Consider the following 27085-nt stretch of genomic DNA (forward strand, 5'->3'; position numbering starts at 1 on the left):
CAACCGATTACCAACACAACGAAATCGCAACATGAGTTCATACACTCGACTAACGACTTTCACTAACAAGTCAACAAACAACTCTACTCCCAAGACTCTCTCTTTATATACCTTGCCTGGCCAGGCTTCTAGAAAAGTATGACAGAACATTTTTTTCTTGTATCTTCTCCAGTCTCCAATAACCTATGTACAAATGGATAGAATGTTCTATAAAGGTCGAGTGACAAGGATGCGCTGTTCTAGAATATTACCCTGTGTTGCACAACATTACATTGGATTTATACATCATAATTACAGGCAATAATAAATTATATACTATTAATTACGTGTTCTTACATTAAATAAAGTCATATTAATATACATATAATAGACGTGTCGTGACAATGCCTCACATGTTTTGTTACACAAGACAGGTCATACAACACACAAATAATAAATTATACGACCATGATTTATACCAAATAAAGTCTGTACATAATTATGTAAATAATAATAATAATAATAATAATAATAATAATAATAATAATAATAATAATAATAATAATAATAATAATAATAATAATAATAATAATAATAATAATAATAATAATAATAATTGAGCTTGATATTTTCACTATCTACCCATGGTTTAGAGATGTTTTTTCCAAGTTATACTAGTCCATTGCACACTTGCATCAGTGCGTGTGAAGGCTCGTGTCATAGTGTAATGGAGCAATGCATAAATACAAATGCAGAAAAACAGCAATGGGGATGCATGTGATGTTGGTGCAAGTGTATGGAACAGAGCTGTAAGCAAACAATATGTTTACAGTGGGTTCACATGCTTTCAGGATGGACAGGAAACCCTTGATGATGAGCCGTGTCTGGGTAGACCGTCTACAAGCAGAAGTTCAGAGAACATCGAGCAAGTGTGACAGATGCTGGCACAAAATCGAGTGTATCTGATATTAGAGGAATTAGGGATTAGTAAGGACAGTGTGAACACCAACATTTACAATAATTTGGGTAAGCGTAAGATCTGTTCTACAATTGTGCCGCACACAGTGACCAGTGAAAAGAAGGCAACATGGATGGAAATTGCTGGAGATTTCATTGACATGTGTGAATGAGGTACATCTTTTCTGAAAACTATCATCACAGAAGATGAGAGCTGGGGCTACCAATTTGATCAAGAGACCAAGCGACAATCAGTGGCACGGTGTTCACAACATCCTGTAAAGAGTCGCCTCCAAAAGTTCAGGATCAAGACAATGTTGATTGCCTTTTTCGACGGCAGTGGCATGATTTGTACTGGAGGGTCAAACTTTCAACACCACATGTCATGAGAATGTTTTGAAATGGCTGCTGCTATGCATCTGGTGTATTCAGCCAGAGTTGTACAGGACTGGAAAGTGGAGTCTCCTCCATGACAACACCTGCCCACACACTGTGATCCATGTGCATAACTTCTTGGCTAAACGGTGTATAACTGGTCTCGAATATCCGCCATACTTCCTAGACCTGCCACCTGCAGACTTTTCTTTATTTCCCCGCCGCCTCAAGGGAATCCTGCCGACACACATTGTACTGCTGGGATGAGTGACTCAGATGGTTGAGGCGCTGGCCTTCTGACCCCAACTTGGCAAGTTGTATCCTGGCTCAGTCCGGTGGTATTTGATGGTGCTCAAATATGTCAGCCTCATGTCAGTAGATTTACTGGCACGTGAAAGAACTCCTGTGGGACTAAATTCTGGCACCTCGGCTTCTCCAAAAACCGTTAAAAAAAAGTAGTTAGTGGGACGTAAAGCGAATAACATTATTTATTACATATTGTGCTGACATACCAGATATCCAAAGACGTGTGACATCAGTGCATCGATCGATTCCAAAAGACTCCTTTGCTGCCAGTTTCCAGAGTTGTATACATGTTGCCAAAAGTATATTGTGGCCAATCTGAGTACTTTGAAAGTGACTAAATGTATTTTGTTTGTAATCTCTGTTTTCTTTGTGTTATGGTATCATTCACCAAACTTTCTAGACACACCTACGTGACCTAAGGCGTGCGACCACTTATTGGGTAAGTATGGGTGCATGCTTCCTATTCTTAAAGATAAAATGTTTGTACACTAATATCATATGATTTCATACATGTTGAAAATGAAGAATTTATAGGTATGCTTCTCTTATTTACATTTTCTCTACATCTCAAAGTAAACACGTCAATGAAGGCTTAGTTTCATTGAAAAGGTTTCAAGAAGTGGATTTCTTATCTTTTTCTTTTTTGTCCGGTCTGTTACTGCATTCAGGACAGTCACCTATAACTCTTCTGTGAACACAGCTAGATGAAGTAACTCCTCACCTTGACAGGAAAGGACAGGAAAAATCTATTCTGAAAACAACAAACTGCTATTTTATAGAAGTTGCTAAAAGCCTAAATGGTACCGATAAAGTACGCTGTTCTAAGAACAAACTTATGCCAGAAGAGTTCCGACATTCGAGCACACAACAGGAAATCGTGATGTTGGAACATATCCCACATGCAAGTGCAGAGTAGAGTTATACAACCAACCAAATGTAGTTGGTTGCTGAGTGTTAAATCATTTTATAGGCTACAAATAAGGCTCAGAAAAGCAAAGTCATGTTTAATTTTTTCTGGCTTTACGTCGCACCGACACAGATAGGTCTTATGGCGACGATGGAATAGGAAAGGCCTAGGAGTTGGAAGGAAGCGGCTGTGACCTTAATTAAGGTACAGCCTGGTGTGAAAATGGGAAACCACGGAAAACCATCTTCAGGGCTGCCGACAGTGGGGTTCGAACCCACTATCTCCCGGTTCAAATTCACAGCCATGGGCCCCGAACCGCACGGCCAACTCACCCGCTGGGAGGCATGATTAGCTTGGTGGCTTAACTGCTGGCTTCCCACTGAGAAGGCTGCGGTTTGAATTCTGGTTGATTCTGGGTTGAGATTTTCTTCTCAAAAATCACATAATGTGTGAAGGGCAAACTGAGCCTGCATGGCTCCAATAACCCCAGAAATACCTGGAGCAAGGTGAAGAAAATTTTGTTCAGCACCTTGGGTGAATGGTCAGCATAATGGCCTTGGGTTCAGAGGGCCCTGGGTTCGATTCCTGACCAGGTTGGGGATTTTAACCACGTCTGGTTAATTCCTCTAGTCTGGGGCTGGGTGTTTGTGTTCATCTTAATATACATCTTTATTTATGTACATTACTTTACACTACAATCCACCACAGAAATGTGCAATAGTGAATACATCCCTCCATGTAGAGTTAGCACCAGGAAAAGCATCTGGCTGTAGAACTGAGCTAAATCTGTGCAAAGTGCTTATCCCACCTAATTGGTGTGGAGTGTATGAGGGAACACTAATCCTCTTTTCTTAACACATTTATTCACAGTTGTGTGACTGTTGCTCTTTAGGGCATCCAAAGCACAACTGTTCTAAACGTTCCATCTCTTCCATGACCAAGATTGACAGTGCATCCTCTTGCCCATATGTGACTTGGCTGCAGTTCCTTGTTAATATCTGTCCACTCATCATACTTTTTAGACACACCTTGTATATCATAGACAGCTGTATTAGTTTTAAAGAATGGTTTCACTAGCATAAGTTATTTATGGCTGTGTGACTGTTTTATGTCTTAATTTTAGCTGCTATCAATTAGTTTTTTCTGTTGTATGTAGTCTTGGTAATATAATTGGCTTTGTTTAATGCCAAGCTGGTTTCTCATTAAGATTAAATGTTCTCCTAAGTACTTAAATGTATCAACAATTTGGATTTCTTATCCATCAGTTGTTATTTTATTTACCAGTGGTAGATCTGTAAACATGTTCTCAGTTTTTCAAAAGATATTCTGAGACCTATTTCTTGTAGAGATTGAATTTGGTGTTGAGTTTCCTGAATGTTAGTGGACAAAAGAGCAAAGTCATCAGCAAATCCTAAACAGTTTAAACAAATTTTGTTTGGAACTTCCAGTTTTTTTTTTTTTTTTGGGTTGACCTTGTACCATTCCCTCGTATATTCTAATGTGCAATTAAATAGTCTCCTTGACTTAAACCTGTTTTAATCAAAAATGGTTCAGAAACTTCTCCTCTAAACTTTACTTTTGATTTAGTATTAGTTAAAGTAAGTTCTATCAGTTTGATTCTGTAAACTTTTAAAAATTGAAAGTCTATGTAAACAGTCATGTGCCTTCTTAAAGTCAACTAATGTTATTACTATAGGCTTGTTTTGTTTTCTATAGTATGTCATTATTAATTTTCAAGTGATAATCTCTTCAGCACAACTTCTCCATGGTTCTGGTATTAAATCTTGTTCTAGTTGATCTTTAACCCTTCCCTATAAGATCTTGGAAAAATCTTATATGTGCTGTCCAAGATAGGTAATCCCCTATAATTATCTGGGTTACTCTTATCTCCTTTTTTTGCAGACATTGTATTAAGGCCATTGTCCAATATTCCAAAAATTGTTCAGTAAATCGAATATTGTTAAAGACATGTGTTATGAAATGAGAACCCTGTTAATTGAACCTAGTCTTCTCTGCATGTCTTAGAGTTTTTAAGTTCGTTGAGTGCTTTTTATTATTCTTGAAATGTTGGAAAGTGTATGTTATTAAATTGGTTTTTATTGGGGTATTTTTATTAACTTTGTAATACTGTAGTTCCTTAGGTTCTTCACAATTCAAAAATTTACTGAATGCTTTTGCTATAATCTCAGCATTTTCACTATTACTATGTCCCATTTTTCCATCTTCATCTTTCAACATTTATGCAGGAGGACATATTTCTGTAGTTGTCTTCCCAAAATTTTATTTTTCCTAGAAAATAGACTACATGGGTCTCCCCAAATCCAATCTGTGGTGAGAAACAACTTGACCATGTTGCCATAAGTAGACAGTCTGCACCAGAGATACTTAATGTAAATGTTGCTAAGAGTACCAGTTTGGATTCAGACCACTATCTGTCAATCATTAAATTCAAAATTAAACCAATAAGTAGAAAAAAATCAATATCAGCCTAAAAAGTTTGACGTACAAAAACTAGCCAAAGAAAATAGTTTCAAAATACTCTTGGAAAAAAGGCCACCTAAAACATGGGTACAACTTCAAAAGGACATTTTACAGACAGCAGAAGAAACTATTCTTCTTAAAAAGAAAAGAAAACATGCTTGGTGATGAGTGTGATCAATTAATTCTAAAAAGACAACGAGCTTGAAACATATGGAATGCAAACAAAAATGATATAGAAGCATCTTCATAGAAGTCAGGAAGCCTGCATCAAAAGACCTCAAAAGGATCAAAATACAACACCTGAAGACCAACTAACAGCATTAGAATTGGACTTCAAACAGAACAACTCAAGAGACTTTTACAAATCTTTTAAAAACAACATAAGGAAATACACAGCACCAAGTTTACATTTCAGTGATACAAAAACACAGAAAATTGGTTATAATAACACAGGAAATTGTAGGATACTTGCAAAATACTTCAAAGAACTATATAACAGCGATCCACCAGAACAGAAATTTAATTTTGATAATACAACAACAATACAACCAGACTCAAAACCACCAACAAAAGAGGAAATCAAAGAAATCATAAAGGAACTTAAAATTAATAAAGCACCTGGGCAAGATAATATAGGGCCTAGTTGCTGAATTGTGGAAATACTTTAGTGACAATATGATACAATGTTTAACACAAATCATCAAAGAAATCTGGACAGCAGGCACTTTACCAGAAGGATGGATATCAACATTAATACATCTGCTACACTGAAAGGGGAATAAATCAGGCCCTGACAAGTATAGGGGAGTTTCCCTTTTACTAATTACATATAAGATTTTGTCCAAAGTGACCTTAAAAAGAGCTGAAGAAATTCTAGACCCACAATTAGGAGAATATCAAGCAGGATTTAGAAAGGGAAGGTCTTGTTCAGAACAAATTTTAAATCTAAATAACATAATAGCTATGAGGAAGATCAGAAACTCTAAATTTGTAACCACTTTTGTAGACTTCAAAAAGGCCTATGATTCAATTGATAGAAGTACTCTATTTGATATTTTAAAGGAATTTGGACTTGATATTAAGGCAGTTGAAATAATTAAAGCAACATTAACAAACACAACATCCAAGGTAAAATTTTTGGGAGAACTCTCAACACCATTTGAAATAAGATCAGATGTATGACAAGGAAACGGTTTGTCGCCTCTATTCTTCAGTTGTTCATTAGAGAAGGTAGTTTGAGAATGGAGGAAAGCCATCAATACTAAAGGTGTTCAACTAGGAAGAAATCCAATAAAATCATTATAGATTGTTTAGCTTTCGCAGATGACATTGCGTTAATTACAGACTCGTTAGATAATGCTCAAGAACAAATATGAGAATTGTAAAAACAAGCGGCCAAAATAGTATTGCAAATATCATTTGAAAAAACAAAGTTCATGACAAACATCATTAATGCCCCTCACAATATCACAATTAACAATAACATAATATCTCGGACAGATTGCTTTAAATACTGGGAGAATGGATAACAAACAACACAAAAGGAAAGGTAGCTATAGATACAATAGGAAACAAAATGGAAAGGATGTATCATATGACAAAAAATATATACAACTAGCAAGATACCCGTGCTTCACTATGGTATTACACTGAAATTTATAATTGAATTCTTAACATTTTATATATAATCCACCAAAATTCACGATCTGACTTGTTTTCTGAGAGATTACAGCAAAGTTTTTCCCATTTTTCAATCTTTCTTTCCAGCAATCAATTTCGTTCTCCCCGGGCTAGCTCCAGGTATTCCGCCAGGTCAGTTGGGTCCCTAAATCTTTTCCTATAAGTATTTTTAATATGAATCAAATCCTTGAGGATATCTGGCATGCTGTCGTCTTGGGTGCCATAGCGGTACTGAACCCACGGCCGGACTGCATTTGTAATCATTACCCGGCCAGGACCCATTTCCAGCACGGTCCACACATTTTGACGATGGTCCAGAACATTATTATTATTATTATTATTATTATTATTATTATTATTATTATTATTATTATTATTATTATTATTATTATTATTATTAAGGTGGGTGATATTAGTTGAATTTAGGTTGTCATTCTTCTTCTTCTTATTTTATGACCACATAGGATCACTTTAGTCAGTCCGTCGTTCAGGTCTCTTTGAAGGGATTGTTCGGGCTTTGCGGTCCTCCCAGTACTTCTTCAGACGCTCCGATCTTCATGCCCTTTCCTCAGTTGAAAATGTGCGTGTTGTTGGTTTGTTTTGTGTAAGGGTAAAGCGGAGGTTTGTATTCTTGAGTTTTGTATTCAATTTTATCTTATTTTTGGTGTCTTCTGTTGTAAGGCCTATTTCCTTCAGATCCTCTCTTACTTCTCTGATCCATTTACATCCTGTTGTGGTATTTTTTGAGACGAGATTGTGTTGTACTAGTTGTTTCAGAAGTCTCGAGTCCTGCATCCTCATGATATGTCCAAAGAATCCCAGTCTCCTCTTACGCATAGTATCTGTAATGGGTTCTAGCTCTTTGTACACGACTTTGTTAGGTATTAACCGCCACTGTCCATCTTTCTGATATTTTTTGTTGATACAGGTTCTTCCAATCCTCCTTTCAATTTTCTGAAGTCTGTCAGTCTTTGATTGTTTATTCAGGTAAAAGAGTGTTTCTGCTGCATATGTAGCTTCCGGTTTTATAACTGTGTTGTAGTGTTTTATTTTTGTATTTATTGATAGACATTTCTTTTTGTAGATATCCCATGTTAATTTTTGTGCTTTAGCTAATCTATTTGTTCTTACTTGGATTGAGATTTTTTCATTTAAGTTATGTGTTATTACTTCTCCAAGATATTTAAACTGAGTTACTATTTTGATTTTATTACCATTTATGGTGACTTCTTTTAGCTGTGTTGGTTTTTGGGGCATAATTTCTGTTTTTTCAAATGATATTTTGAGGCCAATTTTATTTGCAATGTTTTGAAGTTCTGATATCTGGGTTTTTGCTTCTTTTATGTCCACTGCTAGTAATGCTAAATCGTCAGCAAAACCCAGGCAATTTGTTTTGATTTTTCGGCCAATCTTTATTTTGGGGGGACATTTTCTAAACCATTCCCTCATTACCATTTCTAGAGCACAGTTAAATAATAGTGGTGAGAGCCCATCTCCCTGCCGTAGTCCAGTTTTAATTTCAAATGTCTCTGATGTTTCACCCCTAAACTTCACTTTTGACTTGGTATTGGTGAGAGTCAATTTTATCATGTTTATTAATTTGGGGTGTAGTCCAGGTGTCTTAAAATTTTAAACAGAGATTCTCTATGGATGCAATCATAAGCTTTCTTGAAATCTACAAATGTTATCACCATATCTCTGTTTCTTCTCCTGTTATAGTCCATTATCAACTTAAGACTCATGATCTGATCAGGACAGCTCCTCCAGGGTCTGAAACCTCCTTGATATTCTCCTAGTTCTTTCTCAAGTTGTAAACTTATCCTATTAAGGATGATTATTGAAAATATTTTGTATGTTATGTCTAGGAGAGAGATTCCCCTGTAGTTATTAGGGTCGGTTTTGTCCCCTTTTTTGTGCAGAGGATGAATGAGGGCTGTTGTCCAGTGTTCTGGTAGTTCTTCTTTAATCCAGATAGAGACAAGTTGTTGATGGAGGGCAACTTTTGCTGAGGTTCCTGCATATTTCCAGATTTCCGCAAAGGTCTGATCTTCTCCTGGCGCTTTGTAGTTTTTTAATTTATTCAGAGCTTGGTAGACTTCCTTTATTGTGGGGGGATTGATGTTTTCTGGTGATGTTTTTATCGGGGTGTTGGTGTCCAAATGAAGGAGTTCTGTAGGTTCCTCACAATTTAAAAGGTTGTTGAAATGTTTAGCCAGAATTTCTGCATTGTCTTTATTGTTATGGGCCAGCTTACCATCTTCATCCTTCATCAGTAGGGTCGGGGGTTCATATTTTTGGAGCTGCTTTCTGAAGGTTTTGTAGTAGTCCCTTGATTTAGTTTTACTGAACTGTTCTTCAATTAACTGCAGGGTGTCCTTATGATGTTGTCTTTTTATTCTTCTTAAGACTTGGGTAGTTTCTTTTCTCTGTTTTACTAGCTTTTGATAGGATATTTCTGTCTTTTGGGACTGATGTAATAGCCATGCCTGATGTCTTTTCTCCACTGTTTCATCACATTCACTGTTCCACCATTGGTGTTTTTTACGTGGTTTAATTGGAGCTAGGTCTTCTGCAATTTGTTTAAGGTTGTGTACTAAGTGTCATTATTATTATTATTATTATTATTATTATTATTATTATTATTATTATTATTATTATTATTATTATTATTATTATTATTATTATTGTTATTATTGTTATTGTTATTATTATTGTTATTGTTATTATTATTATTATTATTATTATTATTGTTACGGAGATTTCCGTGGTAGGTAGAGGTGAAAGAAGGTGCGGGTGTGAATAGGTCTCCAACTACGGAATTAAAGTTAATGTAAAATTTTAACAAGGTTATATTTTCTTTCCAAAATTCAGAAATAACAAGAATGGCAGGTACGGAGTAGCAAGGCAACAAAGTACAATTACAGTATTTACAGGATTTGGGCTTCGAGCCCTGAAAACACAATTCTTGAGCAACTAGCCCAACTTTACGATATACAAATTTCACCAACGGGGCAGAAGACCCCAATCAAACCCTGGAGCACTTGCTCCAAATTACACAGTAAAGCCTCCTCGAGGCATACAACACTCAGTTTTAAAAAAAAAAGAGCCACTCGCTCTCAACTTTAAGCCTCTCCCAGGCCACACCAAACTCGACCTTCAAGCTGTCCTCAACGGACATAAACACAGGGGTAAAATACCCAATCTACTGAGGCCTATTAAGTGAGAAAAGGTTAATTATATGGCCTCTAAAATACCAACTTGAAAGGAGGCTCTCCGCACTCCTAATACACTTTATTTAAAACCTACTTGGCACTAGGCCATTAATGCAAGGGCTAATCCCATACTACCGAGGTGACTTCAGAAAAGAACAATTTACATTATATTAACGAAGAATAGGTTGAGAAAGATAAGTTCACCTCAAAACAATATGATTGGGAGCTCAAGAGGGTAAAGCACTCTCTATCCCGATATGCAGTTTAAAAGATGAAATAGATACAAGTTTCTTTACATTTTAAAGAAGGTTACATAATGGAAAAAGCTTCGGACCCGCCCCGAGAGTTAAACTGCTGAGCAAGCAAGAAAATAAGTAATTAATCGGCCATTACCTGGTTGTTGACCGCCGCCGAAGAAAGAGGTGCTTCCCGCCCCCTGCTATGTACTTTACACACTGAAAGATGGAACAGAAGTGGCCCAGAGACCCTAAAATCAGCAGTTTATATACTCTCGCGGAAGGTTCTAGGCGTTAGGGGAATGAGAACACCCGCCCACAATCACTTTATTGGAGAATAAAGAGAAACCCCTACACAAGATGAAGAAGAAACACATTATTGGTGGAAAATTAAGTTAAGAAATTCGGGATTGGCTAGATTTAAAACAAGGGGAAAGAAATGGTTAATATTGCCAACTTAAACAATGACTGAAAGAAATTTAGCAAGGAACAAACTTTTGAAATTAAATTTTCTCCTAAGAACAGTTCTTTTTCTTCGCACTAGGGTGCACTATTGTAGTTCTTCAGTAGTGTCCTCTAGAAGAGAAAGTTCACACTTCTTACTTCAAGCAAAACAAAACACATCAAAAATGACACAGTTCTAAAACTCCAAAATTTACAGGTAGTGACATCTTCTGAGAAACTTGAAAATTAACACCGTCAATAAAGTTCAGACTTCCTCCAGCAGAGGAGTTTCAACTGGCGCACATTTTAAATTAGCGGCGTGGAGGTGTACCGCCCGGTACAATTATTATTATTATTATTATTATTATTATTATTATTATTATTATTATTATTATTATTATTATTATTATTATTCTGGACTCTGCAGCAAGATGCAAGACCGCTAATTGGCAGTAAATTAAATCTGCCACCATTGTCATTGCTGACAATGTGAATAACACCATTGTCGTGCGTAGGCAAGTGCTCGGGATTTCTGTCGATACGAATTATATACTTCCATGCATTATTGACCTTATTATAGAGGTGAACGATTGCATGGTCAATATCATTCCTATCGTTTATTTCAAGTGTGTTTAAATTTTTATTTATATGCCAGGAGAATGTACTGTAATCTAACTTTAAGTTTTTCAAAGGAAAAGATGGCTCTTGAAAACGAACCCGGGAAAGATTAAAAATGATCAGTTTATGATCAGAATCAAGTACATTATGAACAGTAAAATCAATTGCCATCAACTCCTTTTTCATCCCACCACCCCTCCAGATTAATAGATTCCAAATACCAATGTTCACATCTGTTACCTTCAGTTTTGAGATATAAGTATCCCCATAAAAAGAATTAACTTTTTTCCTCTTCCTTTTACACTCTCCCCCGCCCCCCCTTAAGTGAATTTTCTGGAAAAAATACTTGTTTCTTTATTAGTAAAAGATCTTCTAAATACCAGTTATCATGACTTGTAACATCTTCACTTTTTGAGATATGTGTCCTCATAAAAGCAATTAAACTCCTTTTCATCCCTGCCCCCCGAGATGATTTTCCCCCCAAAATGCGTTTATCTTTGTTTTTAACGGAGATTCAAATACCAATTTTCACGTCTGTAACAACTTTAGTTTTTATTAGATGTAAGTATCCTCATACAATTAATTCAATTAATTTTTCAGTTCTTTCACCCCCCCACCCCCCACCCCAATTGGATTTTCCAAAATCAAAGGAATACGTGTTTCTTTACTTTTAAAGCAGATTCCAAATACCAATTTTCATGTCTGCAATCTCTTTCTTTTTTGAGATAATAGTATCTTCATACAAATAATTCAACTAATTTTTCAGTTCTCCCCTCCCCCTTTAAGTGGATTTCCAAAAACAAAAAATATGTATTTCATTATTTTTAAAGGACATTCCAAATACCAATTTTCATGTCTGTAACGTCTTCAGTTTCTGAGATATCAGTATCCTAATAAAAAGAATTCAACCCCATTTTCAGTCATTTTTACCCCCTACTCAAGTGGTTTTTCCAAAAACAAAAAGTACATGTTTCTTTATTTTTAAATAGAAATTAAAAATACCATTTTTCACTTCTGATGTTAAGTTTTTGAGATATACTGTAGACATGCTCATTTTAAAATTTCACCCCCTTTTTAGTTCCCCTTAAGAGGAGTTTCCGAAAATAGATCACCTATGTTTCTTTACTTATACAGGAGATTCCAAATATCAATTTTTATGTCCGTAACATTTTACGTGTCTGAGATATACTGTAGATATAGTCTTTCTCAAAATTCACCCCATTTGTCACTCCTGTTTCATCCCCATTAATTGGATTTTCAAAAAATAAATAAAAAAAATTGTGTTTCTTTACTTTTAAAGGAGATTTCAAATACCAATTTTCAGGTCTGTAATATCTTCAGTTTCTGAGATATAAGTATCCTTATTAAAGGCATTCAACCCCTTTTCACCCTTTTTCACTCTTCCTAGTGGGATTTTCCAAGAACAAAAAATACATGTTTCTTTATTTTTAAATGAGATTCTAAATTCCAGTTTTTACATCTGTAAACTTTTAAAGTTTTGAGATATAGATACACTCATTTTAAAAACTCACCCCCCTTTTCACCCCCTTATTGACGGAATATCCAAAAGACCTCCCTTAGTGAGTAATATAAATGTATCTTCAAAATTTCATTTCTTTATGTCCAGTAGTTTTGGCTTGACGATGATGAACGAGTCAGTCAGTCAGGACATGTTCTTTTATATATATATAGATAGATAGATAGATAGATAAGAAATCTCTTTCCTGGAACTTAAAATTAAGACATTATCAAACAGTGGCTTGGCCAGAAATTTTATATGCAGCAGAAACTCTTAAACTCACAAGAATTGGGGATCTTGAAAAATTAGAAAAAGTTGAAAGTAGAATTTTGAGAAAAATACTAGGACCTATGAGAAACAACAATGTTGAATTTAGACTATGATCAAACAGAGAGCTATATTTAAAAGTTGAAAAACTGACAACTGTAATGTGGAAAAGAATACTCCAGTTTTTTGGACACATTTATAGAATGAATAACAATAGATTAACTAAACAAATCTTCAACCTATTGAACAGTTACAAATCCAAGCCAACATAGTTCATTGAAATTGAAAAGGATATGAAAAATGCTGGTATTAAAATAGATACAATAGAAAACAGAACACGTTTCTGAGAAGTAACATGAAAGGCAGGATTTCAGGAGAGAAAGAAATTAACAACTGGAAGAAAATGGACTCAAGAGGAAAAGGAACAACATTCTCAGAAAATGTAGGAAGTTTGGAAACTAAGAAAGTTAAATGCAAAGAAAAGTAACTGAAGTTGATTTATCGTATCCTCAAAAGGGTTATTCGAATAATAATAATAATATTAATAATAATAATCCAAAAATATGTATGTAAAATTAGTGCAAGCCATATGAAAATTAGTCATTAAGATTATAAAGAACAGAAGAGGGCTCATCTATGTATTAAATAATTTACGAAAACTAAAGTCAGTCAGCCTGGCCATTCTATCCAGTCGATTTCCTTCATTCTTTTTTTTTAACTGAAAGGTATTCATGCACAGATTTGTCATCAGGTACTATAAATCACTTAACTTCCGTCTTCCTCAAATTATTTGATTTGTTCAATTTTTTGTCTCTTTGAAGCAATCATATCTTTGGTTCTAACTGAGATACGGAGTTTGTTTTGGCCTAAGAACACTCAGTGGATCAAGCTCTTTCATTTCAGCTCTTAACTGTTCAAATTGGTTGATTCTGAGGAAAGTTATGAATGCACATTCAATTTGACGTTTCATTTCTTCAACATTTTTTTCTCATTGGAGCAACCATAGCTTTCGTTCTAATTGGGGTATGCAGTTCTTTTTGGTCTAAAAACACTCAGTGGATTAAGCGCTTTCTTTTGAGGTAATGATTACTTAAATTGGTAGATTCTGAGAAAAGTTATGAGTACATTTGTCTCCAAGACAAAGATCTTTGAAGGACTTTTTAACAGTTCGGTGTGTAGTGTTCTAAGGAACGTTTAATTCAATTTCTTTGTGTGATGTATTTTCAAGTGTTTTGTTGACATAATATTACATTCTATTACCACAGCAGATCATGTGCTTTATTTCATTAACTTGAAACTTTGCAAATACATCTGTGAGGATAGTAACGAACAGCACCATACTTTGTACATTGCGGACGGAGCCAGCAGGAAACTGCTAGTTAGCTGTTAAAGTGTGATGCACGACATTTTTTGTGCAGGTGTTGTTAATTAATTTGCAGTAACTTTCTTAATATGTTTGAATTAATTTGTTCACCTCTGTACATTATTTGCTACATGAAGGCCAGATGTTCATTATTTCTGTTCCTACATTTAGCTTCCTACTTCTTCACAAAATCTCTCTCTACCAGATTTTCTCATTAAAAATTCAAACTGAACTGAAACTGAATGAATGACTGAAAGAGAAACATTGCTCGTTTACTACATATTGTGAAAATAACACTACTTCACAACTAGAATATAAATGAAGTTTTGACTAAATTTATGCATGCAACTGAAAAAATAACCATTTGGTGCCTTTTGTTTTTTAACATCACCTCACAGCTTAATTGAGACTATGATAACCATAGCATGAACATTAATCTGAACCTACCAGCTTATGACATTCTTCTTACAACTGTTAGTAAATCTGCATATTCCTACTAAATGCTGTTCACATCCTTTTGAGAGCAAGTCTCTGGCTCATGTACAAAAGCCTCCATACAGAAATAAAAGTAATGGTTTAAGGTTGGTTCACTCACAAGGGACTTGTTAAGAGATAATGAACAGTCATGAAATATACAGATTTCTCAAAAGGTAAGTATAGCTTAGCTAGAGTTAAAGAAAAACTCTCTAAACAGATCTATTAACTGTTCTCTCTCAACAAGATCTTGCGTCATGTCACATATCTGAAAAGATGTAAAAAAAATGTTCAGTGAAGATAATATCCAAATGCTCCCCTGTCCTAATAACTTACCAGGCATTAAAACCAATTGAAATTTGAGGACCATTGGTTAGGAGAAAGGGATGAAATTATTTAGATTTAAAAATATGAGCATGTGTAAAATTGGTGCAAGCCATACCAAAACTGGTCAGTGAAGTTATAAAGAGAGGGGAGGACATTAGCTATTGAGGTGCGATGCAAGATATGTTTTTGTAGGTGTTGTTAATTAATTTGCAGTAACTTTCTTAATCATGCTTGAATTAACTTACTGTACACATGATTTATTTGTAAGTGGAAGTTTATCATGATCAAAATTAGGTCTCTTTCATGTAGTGTTGACTGGGATTGATGGTCATTTCTTACTGTTCCTAATGACCCAAATATCAAAAGATCTGAAAAGCTTGTGGCAAGGTGATTCATGAAGAGGGATATGCTCATAGCAGTATGCCAATGATTTTGATATTTTTTTAAAAAATACACAGATTTGAAAATGCTGGAGTTGTTGGATACAAATGCAAACCCATTTGATTGCTGGTTAAGCTATATAGAGTGATCCACCAGCACCTTAAAATTTAGTTTTATGCAGCACACAGTTTATAGACGGTTTAAACATATTGGACCCTATTCTTCTACAGGTTTAGTACAACAATATGTTTTGGTTTAAGCTTGACAATACAGTTGGAATTATTAGCTCCAGTGGTAGGTCAATGATAGAAACTGTAATGAAAGCATTGCACAAAATAGATAATGATGCAGCTGTTTAAAACCATTCCTCTTTCTGGATGAATCTTGATTTCACAAAACATTATAAATTATGTTGAAATTAATTTTGAAGTTTTGCTTGGAAACTAAGATACCTAACTATTGAACACACTACATATTTTTGAGGAAGTAATTCTGTTGCTCTGTTTATGTTTCAAGTGTTTGCTGAGGCCATGCTTGGATCTCATCTACGTGTCATCTGTTGCCGAGACCTCCATAGCTCATCAACAATACATGAGCCTTCTTGCTCTTGTTGTGAAACATAGTCTGATGAAAGACTGTCCTCCTGCCTCTTTGTAAGTTAAAATTTGTACACTATAAACAACATACCAATTTCTCTTAAAAGAAAATGTAATATCCACCTAGGAAATGTATGATTGAAATGTATAAATTAACTTTCAGTACATCAAGCAAGTTGGCTATGTTATTTGGGTGTTGTTAGCATGTATTGATGAAACGTGAGTCCAAAGCCCATTATTGACAGCCCTGGATATGGTTTTACATGGTTTCTCATTTTCACACATGACAAATGCTGGGGCTGTACGTTAATAAAGGCCACAGTCACTTCTTTCCAGTCCTAGCCTATTTTTATCCTATTTCCGCCTGAAACCTATTTGAACTAGTGCGGCGTTTAACCACTAGGGGAAATACAAAGTTAAAAGAAGTCTATATGGGATGCATGTACTGAATACTAGCTGAATTAGACTCCCAACAGCAATCAAATTACTACTTAAACATTTCTTACTTTTAGCATTTGTCTTATTACTTTTCTGTAATTATCATTGTCATCATCATTGTCCCGCTCTCATATACTGCGTGTGTTTTTCGAGTACTCTCCATTTCAGTCTTCCCATGTACTACTCCTCTCTACAACTGTCCATTATGTCATGCTCTGGTTAGGTCAATGACATGGTGAACTGCACCTTAATAAGGTTTTATTATTATTATTATTATTATTATTATTATTATTATTATTATTATTATTATTATTATTATTATTATTATTATTATCATCAAAATTTGTTTTACTGTAGTGGTTCTTTAATGACCATTTAATGGACTGGCTAGTTTACCGGTAATTTTCCATTATGTCATTTTTCCGTTGATGTCAATGCCGTTTTGTGGAACTGTACTTACGGTCTTTTTTAAATTATTATTATTATTATTATTATTTTTAAAATTTTTTTTTACATCGTTATGCCCTACTCAGGAGCACGGTTGAACTTGCTTAGGTGATGTGTTGGCCTTCTTTTCTTCCCAAAATCTCTTCATCCTCTCGCTGAGCTTCTTCCTTCATTCTTCTGTCCAAGTTATAGTAGCTCTGGTGTTGGGTTTATCTTCAAAGTGGTGATTGTTGATTTTGGTTCTGAATTTATATCTGTCCTGTACACTGTCTTCTGAGATGTTAATTTCCTGGAGACCTGTTTCAATTTCACGAAGCCAGCTGTTCTTGGTTTTTAATGAAAAGGCCAGGTTGAGAATACTTTTAGTTAGCCCGTTAGTGTTCGTTCTGATAATCTATATATATAAAATAACTTGTCCTGACTGACTGACTGATTCATCATCGCCGAGCCAAAACTACTGGACATAAAGAAATGAAATTTTGGGAATATATTCATATTAAGATGTAGGTGCTCGCTAAGAGAGGATTTTTTGATATTCCGTCGCTAAGGGGGTGAAAAGGGGGTTGAAATTTTAAAAAGAGTGTATCTATATCTCAAAACTTTAAAAGTTTACATATGTAAAAATTGGTATTTAGAATCTTCTTTTAAAATAAGGATACACGTATTTTTTTGTTTTCTGAAAACACCAATAGGAGGGGTGAAAAAGCGTGAAAATGGGGGGAAAATGGGTTGAATGCCTTCAATCAGGATACCGGTACTCATATCTCAGAAACTGAAGATATTACAGACATGAAAATTGGTACTTTTGATCTCTTTTAAAAATAAAGAAACACGTATTTTTTTGTTTTTGGAAAATCCAATGAATGGGAGGGTGAAAAGGGGGTGAATTTTTAAAATGAGTGAATCTATATCTCCAAACTTTTAAAGTTTGCAGATGTAAAAACTGGTATTTAGTATCTTCATTAAAAATAAAGAAACACGTATTTTTTTGTTTTCGGAAAATCGCAATAGGAGGAGTGAAAAGGGGTGGAAAAAGGGTTAAATGCCTTTAATGAGGCTACTTATATCTCAGAAACTGAAGATAGTACAGACCTGAAAATCGGTGTTTGGGATTTCCTTTAAAAATAAAGAAACACGTATTTTTTTTGTTTGTGAAAAATCCAATTAAGGGAAGGGGGTGAAAAGGGGGTAATATTTTAAAATGAGTGTATCTATATCTCAAAACTTTTAAAGGTTATAGATGTGAAAATTGGTATTTAGAATCTCCTTTAAAAATAAAGAAACACGTATTTTTTGTTTTCGGAAAATCCCAATAGGAAGGGTGTAAAAGGGTGAATAATGGGTTGAATGCCTTTTAACGAGGCTACTTATATTTCAGAACCTGAACATATTACAGACCTGAGAATTGGTATTTGGGATCTACTTTAAAAGTAAAGAAACGCGTTTTTTTCGTTTTTGGAAAATCCAAATATTGGGGGGTGAAAAAGGGGGTGAATTTTTTTTAATGAGTGTGTCTACATCTTAAAACTTTAAAATTTACAGATGTAAAAATTAGTAGTTAGAATATCCTCTAAAAATAAAGGAACACGTATTTTTTTTTTCCTATAAATCCCAATAGGAGGGGTGTAAAAGGGTGAAAAATGGGTTGCATGCCTTTAATGAGGATACATATATGTCCGAAACGAAAGATATTACAGAACTGAAAATTTGTATATGGGATCTCCTGCAAAAATAAAGAAACACGTAGTTAGTTTTTGGAAAATCCAATTAATGGCGGTTAAACAGGAGTGACAAATTGGGGTGAATTTTTTGAAAGACTATATCTACAGAATATCTCGGAAACGTAAAATGTTACAGACGTAAAAAGTGGGTGTTTGGAATCTCCTGTAAATGTAAAGAAACATAGGTGATTTGTTTTTGGAAACTCCACTTAAGGGGAACTCAAAAGGGGTGAAATTTAAAAAAAAAATTTTTACAGTATATCTAAAAAAACTCAACATGTTACAGAAGTGAAAAATGGTATTTTTTATCTCTATTAAACATAAAGAAACGTGTATTTTTAGTTTTCGGAAATATCACTTGGGTGGAGGCGGGGGGGTAAAAGTGACTGAAAATGGTGTTGAAGTCTTTTAATTAGGCTACTGATATATCAAAAATGAAGATGTTACAGACGTGAAATTTGATATTTTCAATCTGCTTTAAAAGTAAAGAAACACGTATTCTCTTAAAATCCTATGAAGCCGGGGAGGGGGGGGTGAAAGAATTGAAAAATTAATTGGCTTAATTCTATGAGAATACATATATCTAATAAAAACTAAAGTTGTTACAGACGTGAAAATTCGCATTTGGATCTCTTTTAAAAACAAAGGAAAACGGGGTTTTGGGCGGGAAACCATCTTGGAGGGCGGGAGTGTAAAGGAGTTGAATTTCTTTCATGAGGACACATGAATCAAAAACTGAAGAAGTTAGAGTCGTGATAACTGGTATTTAGAAGATCCTTTACTATCAAAGAAACAAGTATTTTTTGCGGGAAAGTTCACTTGGGGGGGGGAGTAGTGTGAAATGAAGTGAAAAAAGTAAATTACTTTTATGGGGATACTTATATCTCAAAATTGAAGGTAATAGACGTGAACATTGGTGTTTGGAATCTCCCTTAAACATAAAGAAGCAAGCCTTCTTTTAATTAATTTTTTGGGGGGGGGGGGGTTGGCGGTAAGTAAACTTAACGGCGGTGGGGTGTAGAAGGAGGTGAGACCAATTGATTTTACTGTTATTAATGTACTTATAAGGATCCTCCGTTGCTCAGGCGGCAGCGCGCCGGCCTCTCACAGCTGGGTTCCGTGGTTCAAATCCCGGTCACTCCATGTGACATTCGTGCTGGACAAAACGGAGGCGGGACAGGTTTTTCTCCGGATACTCCTGTTTTCCCTGTCATTAGCTATTCCAGCAACACATAATAGTAATAATAATAATAAAAATAATAATGTTCCGGACCGTCGTCAAATGTGCGGACCGCGCTGGTAACGGCTCCTGGACGGGTAATGACTAAGAATGCAGTCCGGCCGCGGGTACAGTGCCGCCAAGGCACCCAATATGACACCACGCCGGATCTCCTGAAGGATTTTATCCATATTAAAAATGATTAAAGGAAAAGATGGCAAAGATTTACGGACCCAACTGACCAGGAGGAATACCTGAGCCTAGCCCGCGAAGTACGAAATCGATTGCTGGAAAGGAAGATTGAAAAATGGGAGGAAACGTGCTGTAAAATAATAGAAAACGAGTCAGATCGGGAATTTTGGTGGATTCTCGCAGAAAACGAGTCAGATCGCGAATTTTGGCAGATTATATATCTAAAACAATAAGCATTCAATTATAAATTTCAGTATAATACCGTAGCGAAGCACGGGTATCTTGCTAGTCTATATATATAAAATAACTTGTCCTGACTGACTGACTGACTGATTCATCATCGCCGAGCCAAAACTACTGGACATAAAGAAATGAAATTTTGGGGATATATTCATATTAAGATGTAGGTGCTCGCTAAGAGAGGATTTTTGGATATTCCGTCGCTAAGGGGGTGAAAAGGGGGGTGAAATTTTAAAATTAGTGTATCTATATCTCAAAACTTTAAAAGTTTACAGATGTAAAAATTGGTATTTAGAATCTTCTTTAAAAATAAGGAAACACGTATTTTTTTGTTTTCAGAAAATCCCAATAGGAGGGGTGAAAAAGGGTGAAAATGGGGAAAAATGGGTTGAATGCCTTTAATCAGGATACCGGTACTTATATCTCAGAAACTGAAGACATTACAGACCTGAAAATTGGTACCTTTGGTCTCCTTTAAAAATAAAGAAACACGTACTTTTTTGTTTTTGGAAAATCCAATTAATGGGATGGTGAAAAGGGGGTGAATTTTTGAAATGAGCAAATCTATATCTCCAAACTTTTAAAGTTTGCAGATGTAAAAATTGATATTTAGAATCTTCATTAAAAATAAAGAAACACGTATTTTTTTGTTTTCGAAAAGTCGCAATAGGAGTGAAAAGGGGTGAAAAAGGGGTTGAATGCCTTTAATGAGGCTACTTATATCTCAGAAACTGATATTACAGACCTGAAAATTGGTGTTTGGGATCTCCTTTAAAAATAAAGAAACACGAATTTTTTTGTTTGTGGAAAATCCAATTAAGGGGGGTGAAAAGGGGGGTAATATTTTAAAATGAGTGTATCTATATCTCAAAACTTTTAAAGGTTATAGATCTGAAAATTGGTATTTAGAATCTCCTTTAAAAATAAAGAAACACGTATATTTTGTTTTCGGAAAATCCTAATAGGAAGGGTGGAAAAGGTTGAAAAATGGGTCGAATGCATTTCATGAGCCTACAGTACTTATATTTCAGAACCTGAAGATATTACAGGCCTGAAAATTGGTGTTTGGGATCATCTTTAAAAATAAAGAAACACGTATTTTTTTGTTTGTGGAAAATCCAATTAATGGGGGGAGGGTGAAAAGGGGGTGATTTTTTAAAATGAGTGTATCTATATCTCAAAACTTTTAAACTTTATAGATGTAAAAATTGGTATTTGGAATCTCCTTTAATAATAAAGAAACACATATTATTTTGTTTTCGGAAAATCCCAATAGGAAGGGTGGAAAAGGGTGAATAATGGGTTGAATGCCTTTATCGAGGCTACTTATATTTCAGAACCTGAAGATATTACAGACCTGAACATTTGTATTTTGGATCTACTTTAAAAGTAAAGAAACACGTATTTTTTCGTTTTTGGAAAATCCAAATAATGGGGGTGTGAAAAGGGGGGTTATTTTTTTAAAATGAGTGTGTCTACAACATAAAACTTTAAAATTTACAGATGTAAAAATTGGTAGTTAGAATCTCCTCTAAAAATAAAGGAACACGTATTTTTTTGTTTCCTGTAAATCCTAATAGGAGGGGTGTAAAAGGGTGAAAAATGGGTTGAATGCCTTTAATGAGGATACATATATCTCAGAAACGAAGGATATTACATAACTGAAAACTTGTATATGGGATCTCCTTTAAAAATAAAGAAACGCGTTTTTTAGTTTTTGGAAAATCCAACTAATGGCGGTTAAACAGGAGTGACAAATTGGGGTGAATTTTTTGAAAGACTATATCTACAGATTATCTTGGAAACGTAAAATGTTCCAGACGTAAGAAGTGGGTGCTGGGAATCTCCTGTAAATGTAAAGAAACAGAGGTGATTTGTTTTTGGAAACTCCACTTAAGGGGAACTCAAAAGGGGTGAAATTTTAAAATGAGAATTTTTACAGTATATCTAAAAAAAACTTAACATGTTACAGAAGTGAAAAATGGTATTTTTTATCTCTATTAAACATAAAGAAACGTTTATTTTTACTTTTCGGAAATACCACTCGGGTGGAGGGGGGGGTTAAAGTGACTGAAAATGGTGTTGAATTCTTTTAATTAGGCTACTGATATCTCAAAAATGAAGATGTTACAGACGTGAAATTTGACATTTGCAATCTGCTTTAAAAGTAAAGAAACACGTATTCTTGGAAAATCCAATGAAGGGTTGGGGGGGGGGGGTGAAAGAATTGAAAAATTAATTGACTTAATTGTATGAGAATACATACATCTAATAAAAACTAAAGTTGTTACAGACGTGAAAATTCGTATTTGGATCTCCTTTAAAAACAAAGAAAAACGCGTTTTGGGGGGAAACCATCTTGGAGGGCGGGAGTGTAAAGGAGTTGAATTCCTTTCATGAGGACACATAAATCTAAAACTGAAGAAGTTAGAGTCATGATAATTGGTATTTGGAGGATCCTTTACTATTAAAGAAACAAGTATTTTTTGCGGGAAAATTAACTTAGGGGGGGGGGGGGGGGAGGGCAGTAGTGTGAAATGAAGTGAAGAAAGTAAATTATTTTTATGGGGATACTTATATCTCAAAACTGAAGGTAATAGACGTGAACATTGGTGTTTGGAATCTCCCTTAAACATATAGAAACAAGCCTTCTTTTAATTATTTGTTTTTGGGGGGGTGGTACATAAACTTAACGGCGGTAGGGTGTAGAAGGAGGTGAGACCAATTGATTTTACTGTTATTAATGTACTTATAAGGATCCTCCGTTGCTCAGGCAGCAGCGCGCCGGCCTCTCACAACTGGGTTCCGTGCTTCAAATCCCGGTCTCTCCATGTGACATTCGTGCTGGACAAAACGGAGGCGGGACAGATTTTTCTCCGGATACTCCGGTTTTCCCTGTCATCAGCCATTCCAGCAACACATAATGATAATAATAATAATAATAATAATAATAATAATAATAATAATAATAATAATAATAATAATAATAATAATAATGTTCCGGACCGTCATCAAATGTGCGGACCGCGCTGGAAACGGCTACTGGACGGGTAATGACTAAGAATGCAGTCCGGCCGCCGGTTCAGTGCCGCCAAGGCACCCAATATAACACCACGCCGGATCTCCTGAAGGATTTTATCCATATTAAAAATGATTATAGGAAAAGATGGCAAAGATTTACGTACACAACTGACCGGGAAGAATACCTGAGCCTAGCCCGGGAAGAACGAACTCGATTGCTGGAAAGGAAGATTGAAAAATGGGAGGAAACGTGCCGTAAAATAAGAGAAAACGAGTCAGATCGGGAATTTTGGTGGATTCTCGCAGAAAACGAGTCAGATCGCGAATTTCGGCAGATTATATATCTAAAACAATAAGCATTCAGTTATAAATTTCAGTATAATACCATAGCGAAGCACGGGTATCTTGCTAGTGTGTCCATAAAATTTCAATCGTCTTTTCCAAAAAGTGTGAGAAATTTTTTCAGTATGACAATATATCTCCTGGGATGATTTTTCTCCATATTCCGTCTATACAAACTGGGCCAAAAATTTTTGTAAAATTTTCCTTCCTTGTTTCTCAATGTCTTTGGTGTTTTTCAATGGAATGAATTGCTTCATGCCTATTATTGGAAAGGATTGCTATGTCATCAGCAAAGGCCAGACATTGCATGTGAATTCTGTCTTTACGTAGTCTTTCAAGGGTTATTCCTTTAGTTTCCTTTTCCCAGGTCCTGATTACTTTCTCAGGTACCAAGTTAAACAGTTATGGCGATAAACCATCCCCTTGATGGACCCTGGTGTTAACAGGAAAAGGCTCAGATATTTCGCCTAGGAATTTAACTTTTGAAGTACTGCCAGTTAATGTTTGTTTGATTAATTCTCTTGTTTTGTTTTTTTCCACTTGAAATTCTTCTAGAGTATTGAAAAGTGTTTGACGGTCTATAGAGTCATATGCTTTTCTGAAATCTACAAAAGTAATGACTGTTTGTCTGGTTTTGCGCATTTGGAGGATAGTTTTGAGATTAAGGATTTGTTTGTACAAGATCTTCCTTTTCAAAAACCTACCTGGTATTCACCAATTAGATGGTGTGTTTGTTTCTCAAGTCTAATGAGCAGGGCTTTGGAAAAACTTTGTAAGCAACTAGTATCAAGCTAATTCCTCTATAATTATTGATGTTTGTTTTATCCCTTTTCTTGTGTAGTGGATGGATTAGCACACATTTCCAATCTTCGGGATTTCTTCAGTGATCCAGATGTTCTCAAGAATCGAGTGGATTTTCCGGGCTACGCTGTCACCTCCTATCTTCAGCATTTTGGCAATTATACCATCTTCCCCCGGGGCTTTGTTATTTTTGAGTCCATGGATTATTTCTTTGTCTTCTTCCAGTGTTGGGGGTTCTGAATCTTGATTAGATAAGGGTTTTTCAAAGGTGAGTTGTTCTTTAGGGGATTCACAGTTTAAAAGATCCTGGAAATAAACTGCTAGAAGTTTGCAGTTCTCTTGATTATTCGTTTCCAATGTCCCATCTGGGCATTTGAAGCAAAGACCAGGTGCCTGATAATTTGATAATTCTTCTCTGAAAGTTCTGTAGAAGTTTTGTGTATTGCTTTTTTTAAAATCTTATTCAATTTCTGCCAATCTGTAGTGTTCGTATTTGCGTGTTTCAGACCTGATAACTTTTTATGTCTGTTTCTGTATTTTGGTGAATTCCTGCCAGGTTTGTTCAGTTTTATGGGAATTCCAATTCTGCCAGGCTTTAGTTCTAAAGTTTATGGCCTTGTCGCAGGTTTCATTCCACCACCTATGTTTGCGTTTCCTGGGTGGTGTGCCAACATTTCAAGAAGCCTTCAAAAGTATGTCTTTGAGTTCTAACCAGTTCGAAGGATTGTGAGTCGGAATACTTTCAAGGAAAGTACTAGTGTTCTGTGTAAGAAATTCCGGATCAACACGCAGGTTTTTTGTTATTCTGGATTTGGACCTGTTTGGTTGAAATTTGACCTTGATTAAGGATAGATGGTGGTCAGAGTCAATGATCCCTTTTTTAACTTTAACATTCATAATTTCTTTTTGATTTTTCTTGGAAATAGCTATGTGATCTAGTTGAAATTCTCCCAAGTGAAAATTTGGGGATCTCCAGGTTGTTTTCTTGTGTGGAAGCACCCGAAAATGTGTTGATATTAATTTGAGATCAAAATTTTTGCAAAAATCAATTAATCTTTCTCCATTTTTATTAGTTCTATTGTGCACTGGGTATAGTCCTACAATGGTCCTGAATTTCTTTTCTCTACCAGTTTGGGCATTGAAATCTCCTAATAGAATTTTTATGTGATGATTTGGAATTGTGACTGTAGTTTCTTCTAGCAGTTCCCAGAAGTCTTCCACCATTTGTGGATCTTTTTGATTGTAGTTATTGGTGGGTGCATACGCATTAAGTAATGTATAAGCTTTGTTTGCTGTATAGTGTTGAAATTCTTTCAGAAGGCGAAGAAAAGTTAAGTACTGAGTTTACAATGTTTCTTCTTACAGCGAATCCTGTGCCAAGTTGTAATGGTCTCTTATGAAGGGAGATTGCTGGCTTGCCTTTGTAAATTCTATAATTTCCTGAGTCAAAATGATTTTCATCCGTGTATCTGGTTTCCTGAAGTGCTAAAATTTGGATGTTTAAGTTATCTAACATGTCATTTAATTGTTATAACTTCCCAGTTTTCCGAAGTGAGTTGATGTTTAGATTACCAAAGAAAGATTTGCATTTTGGGCAAGAGATTTGGGAAGCTCCGATACATTCCCGCATGATGTTCTCGGTCCCCCAGAATCCAATGACCTAGAAAAACTAGTATGTCTACTAGGGCCTGGGGTAGTTATATTGTAGGTTGATTCCATCATGCTATCAAGTTAAAAGTATTGGGGACATTGATCTATGTCGGTGTCATGGTTTCAACTGAAGTAGTGAGCTTCAGAGGTTACTGAAGATGTCGGTGAGCTGTACCTGTTTTTGGTCCACGAGAGGTATTTTATTTCCCTCAAACCCTCGGGACAAGTCCGGCGAGCCTCCCAATCTGCCACCTGGGGCATGCCCGATAGGGGAACAGGCTGAAACCCCCATGGTATTATTATTATTATTATTATTATTATTATTATTATTATTATTATTATTATTATTATTATTATTATTATTTATTTATTTATTTATTTATTTATTTATTTATTTATTTATTTATTTATTTATTTATTTATTTATTTATTTACCTGGTGTGAAAATTGAAATTAAGTTTTGTTTGTCTATATATGTTGTGAATAATAATAATAATAATAATAATAATAATAATAATAATAATAATAATAATAATAATAATAATAATAATAATAATGATGATGATAACAATAATAATAAACTACAAGTGTAGTTCCATGAAAGGCGTTCACAAAACTGAAAATGACATAATGAAAAATTACAGGAATAATAGCCATCCCATTAAAAGCTCATTAGACAACCCCTAAATAATTTTCAAAATCAATTAAAATATGATTAATAAAATCACAATAATAATAACAATAGAAATGGTACTGTGGTTTGAATGAACTCAAATGTCTAGAAACCATACTGCAGTGACACATATGTAGACAAACAAAACTTAATTACAGTTCGCACACTAGATACAAAGAGCACAAAAATGCAATTAAATACGATTGGCCTGTGGTTTCA

The 27085-nt window shown here is 35.0% G+C and overlaps 1 protein-coding gene across 1 annotated transcript in view; it reads left to right on the forward strand.

Annotated features, from left to right (window-relative positions):
- The window catches only part of LOC136857962 (AP-5 complex subunit beta-1), a 185897-nt gene that overhangs the window by 34901 nt on the left and 123911 nt on the right, over positions 1 to 27085 (forward strand). The window contains exon 5 of the mRNA XM_067137099.2: positions 16043 to 16179. Coding sequence (XP_066993200.2) covers positions 16043 to 16179 — 137 coding nt within the window. The remainder of the gene's footprint in view (positions 1 to 16042; positions 16180 to 27085) is intronic.

Source organism: Anabrus simplex, chromosome 1, assembly GCF_040414725.1.
Source record: "Anabrus simplex isolate iqAnaSimp1 chromosome 1, ASM4041472v1, whole genome shotgun sequence".
NCBI classification, from domain to species: Eukaryota; Metazoa; Arthropoda; class Insecta; order Orthoptera; family Tettigoniidae; genus Anabrus; species Anabrus simplex.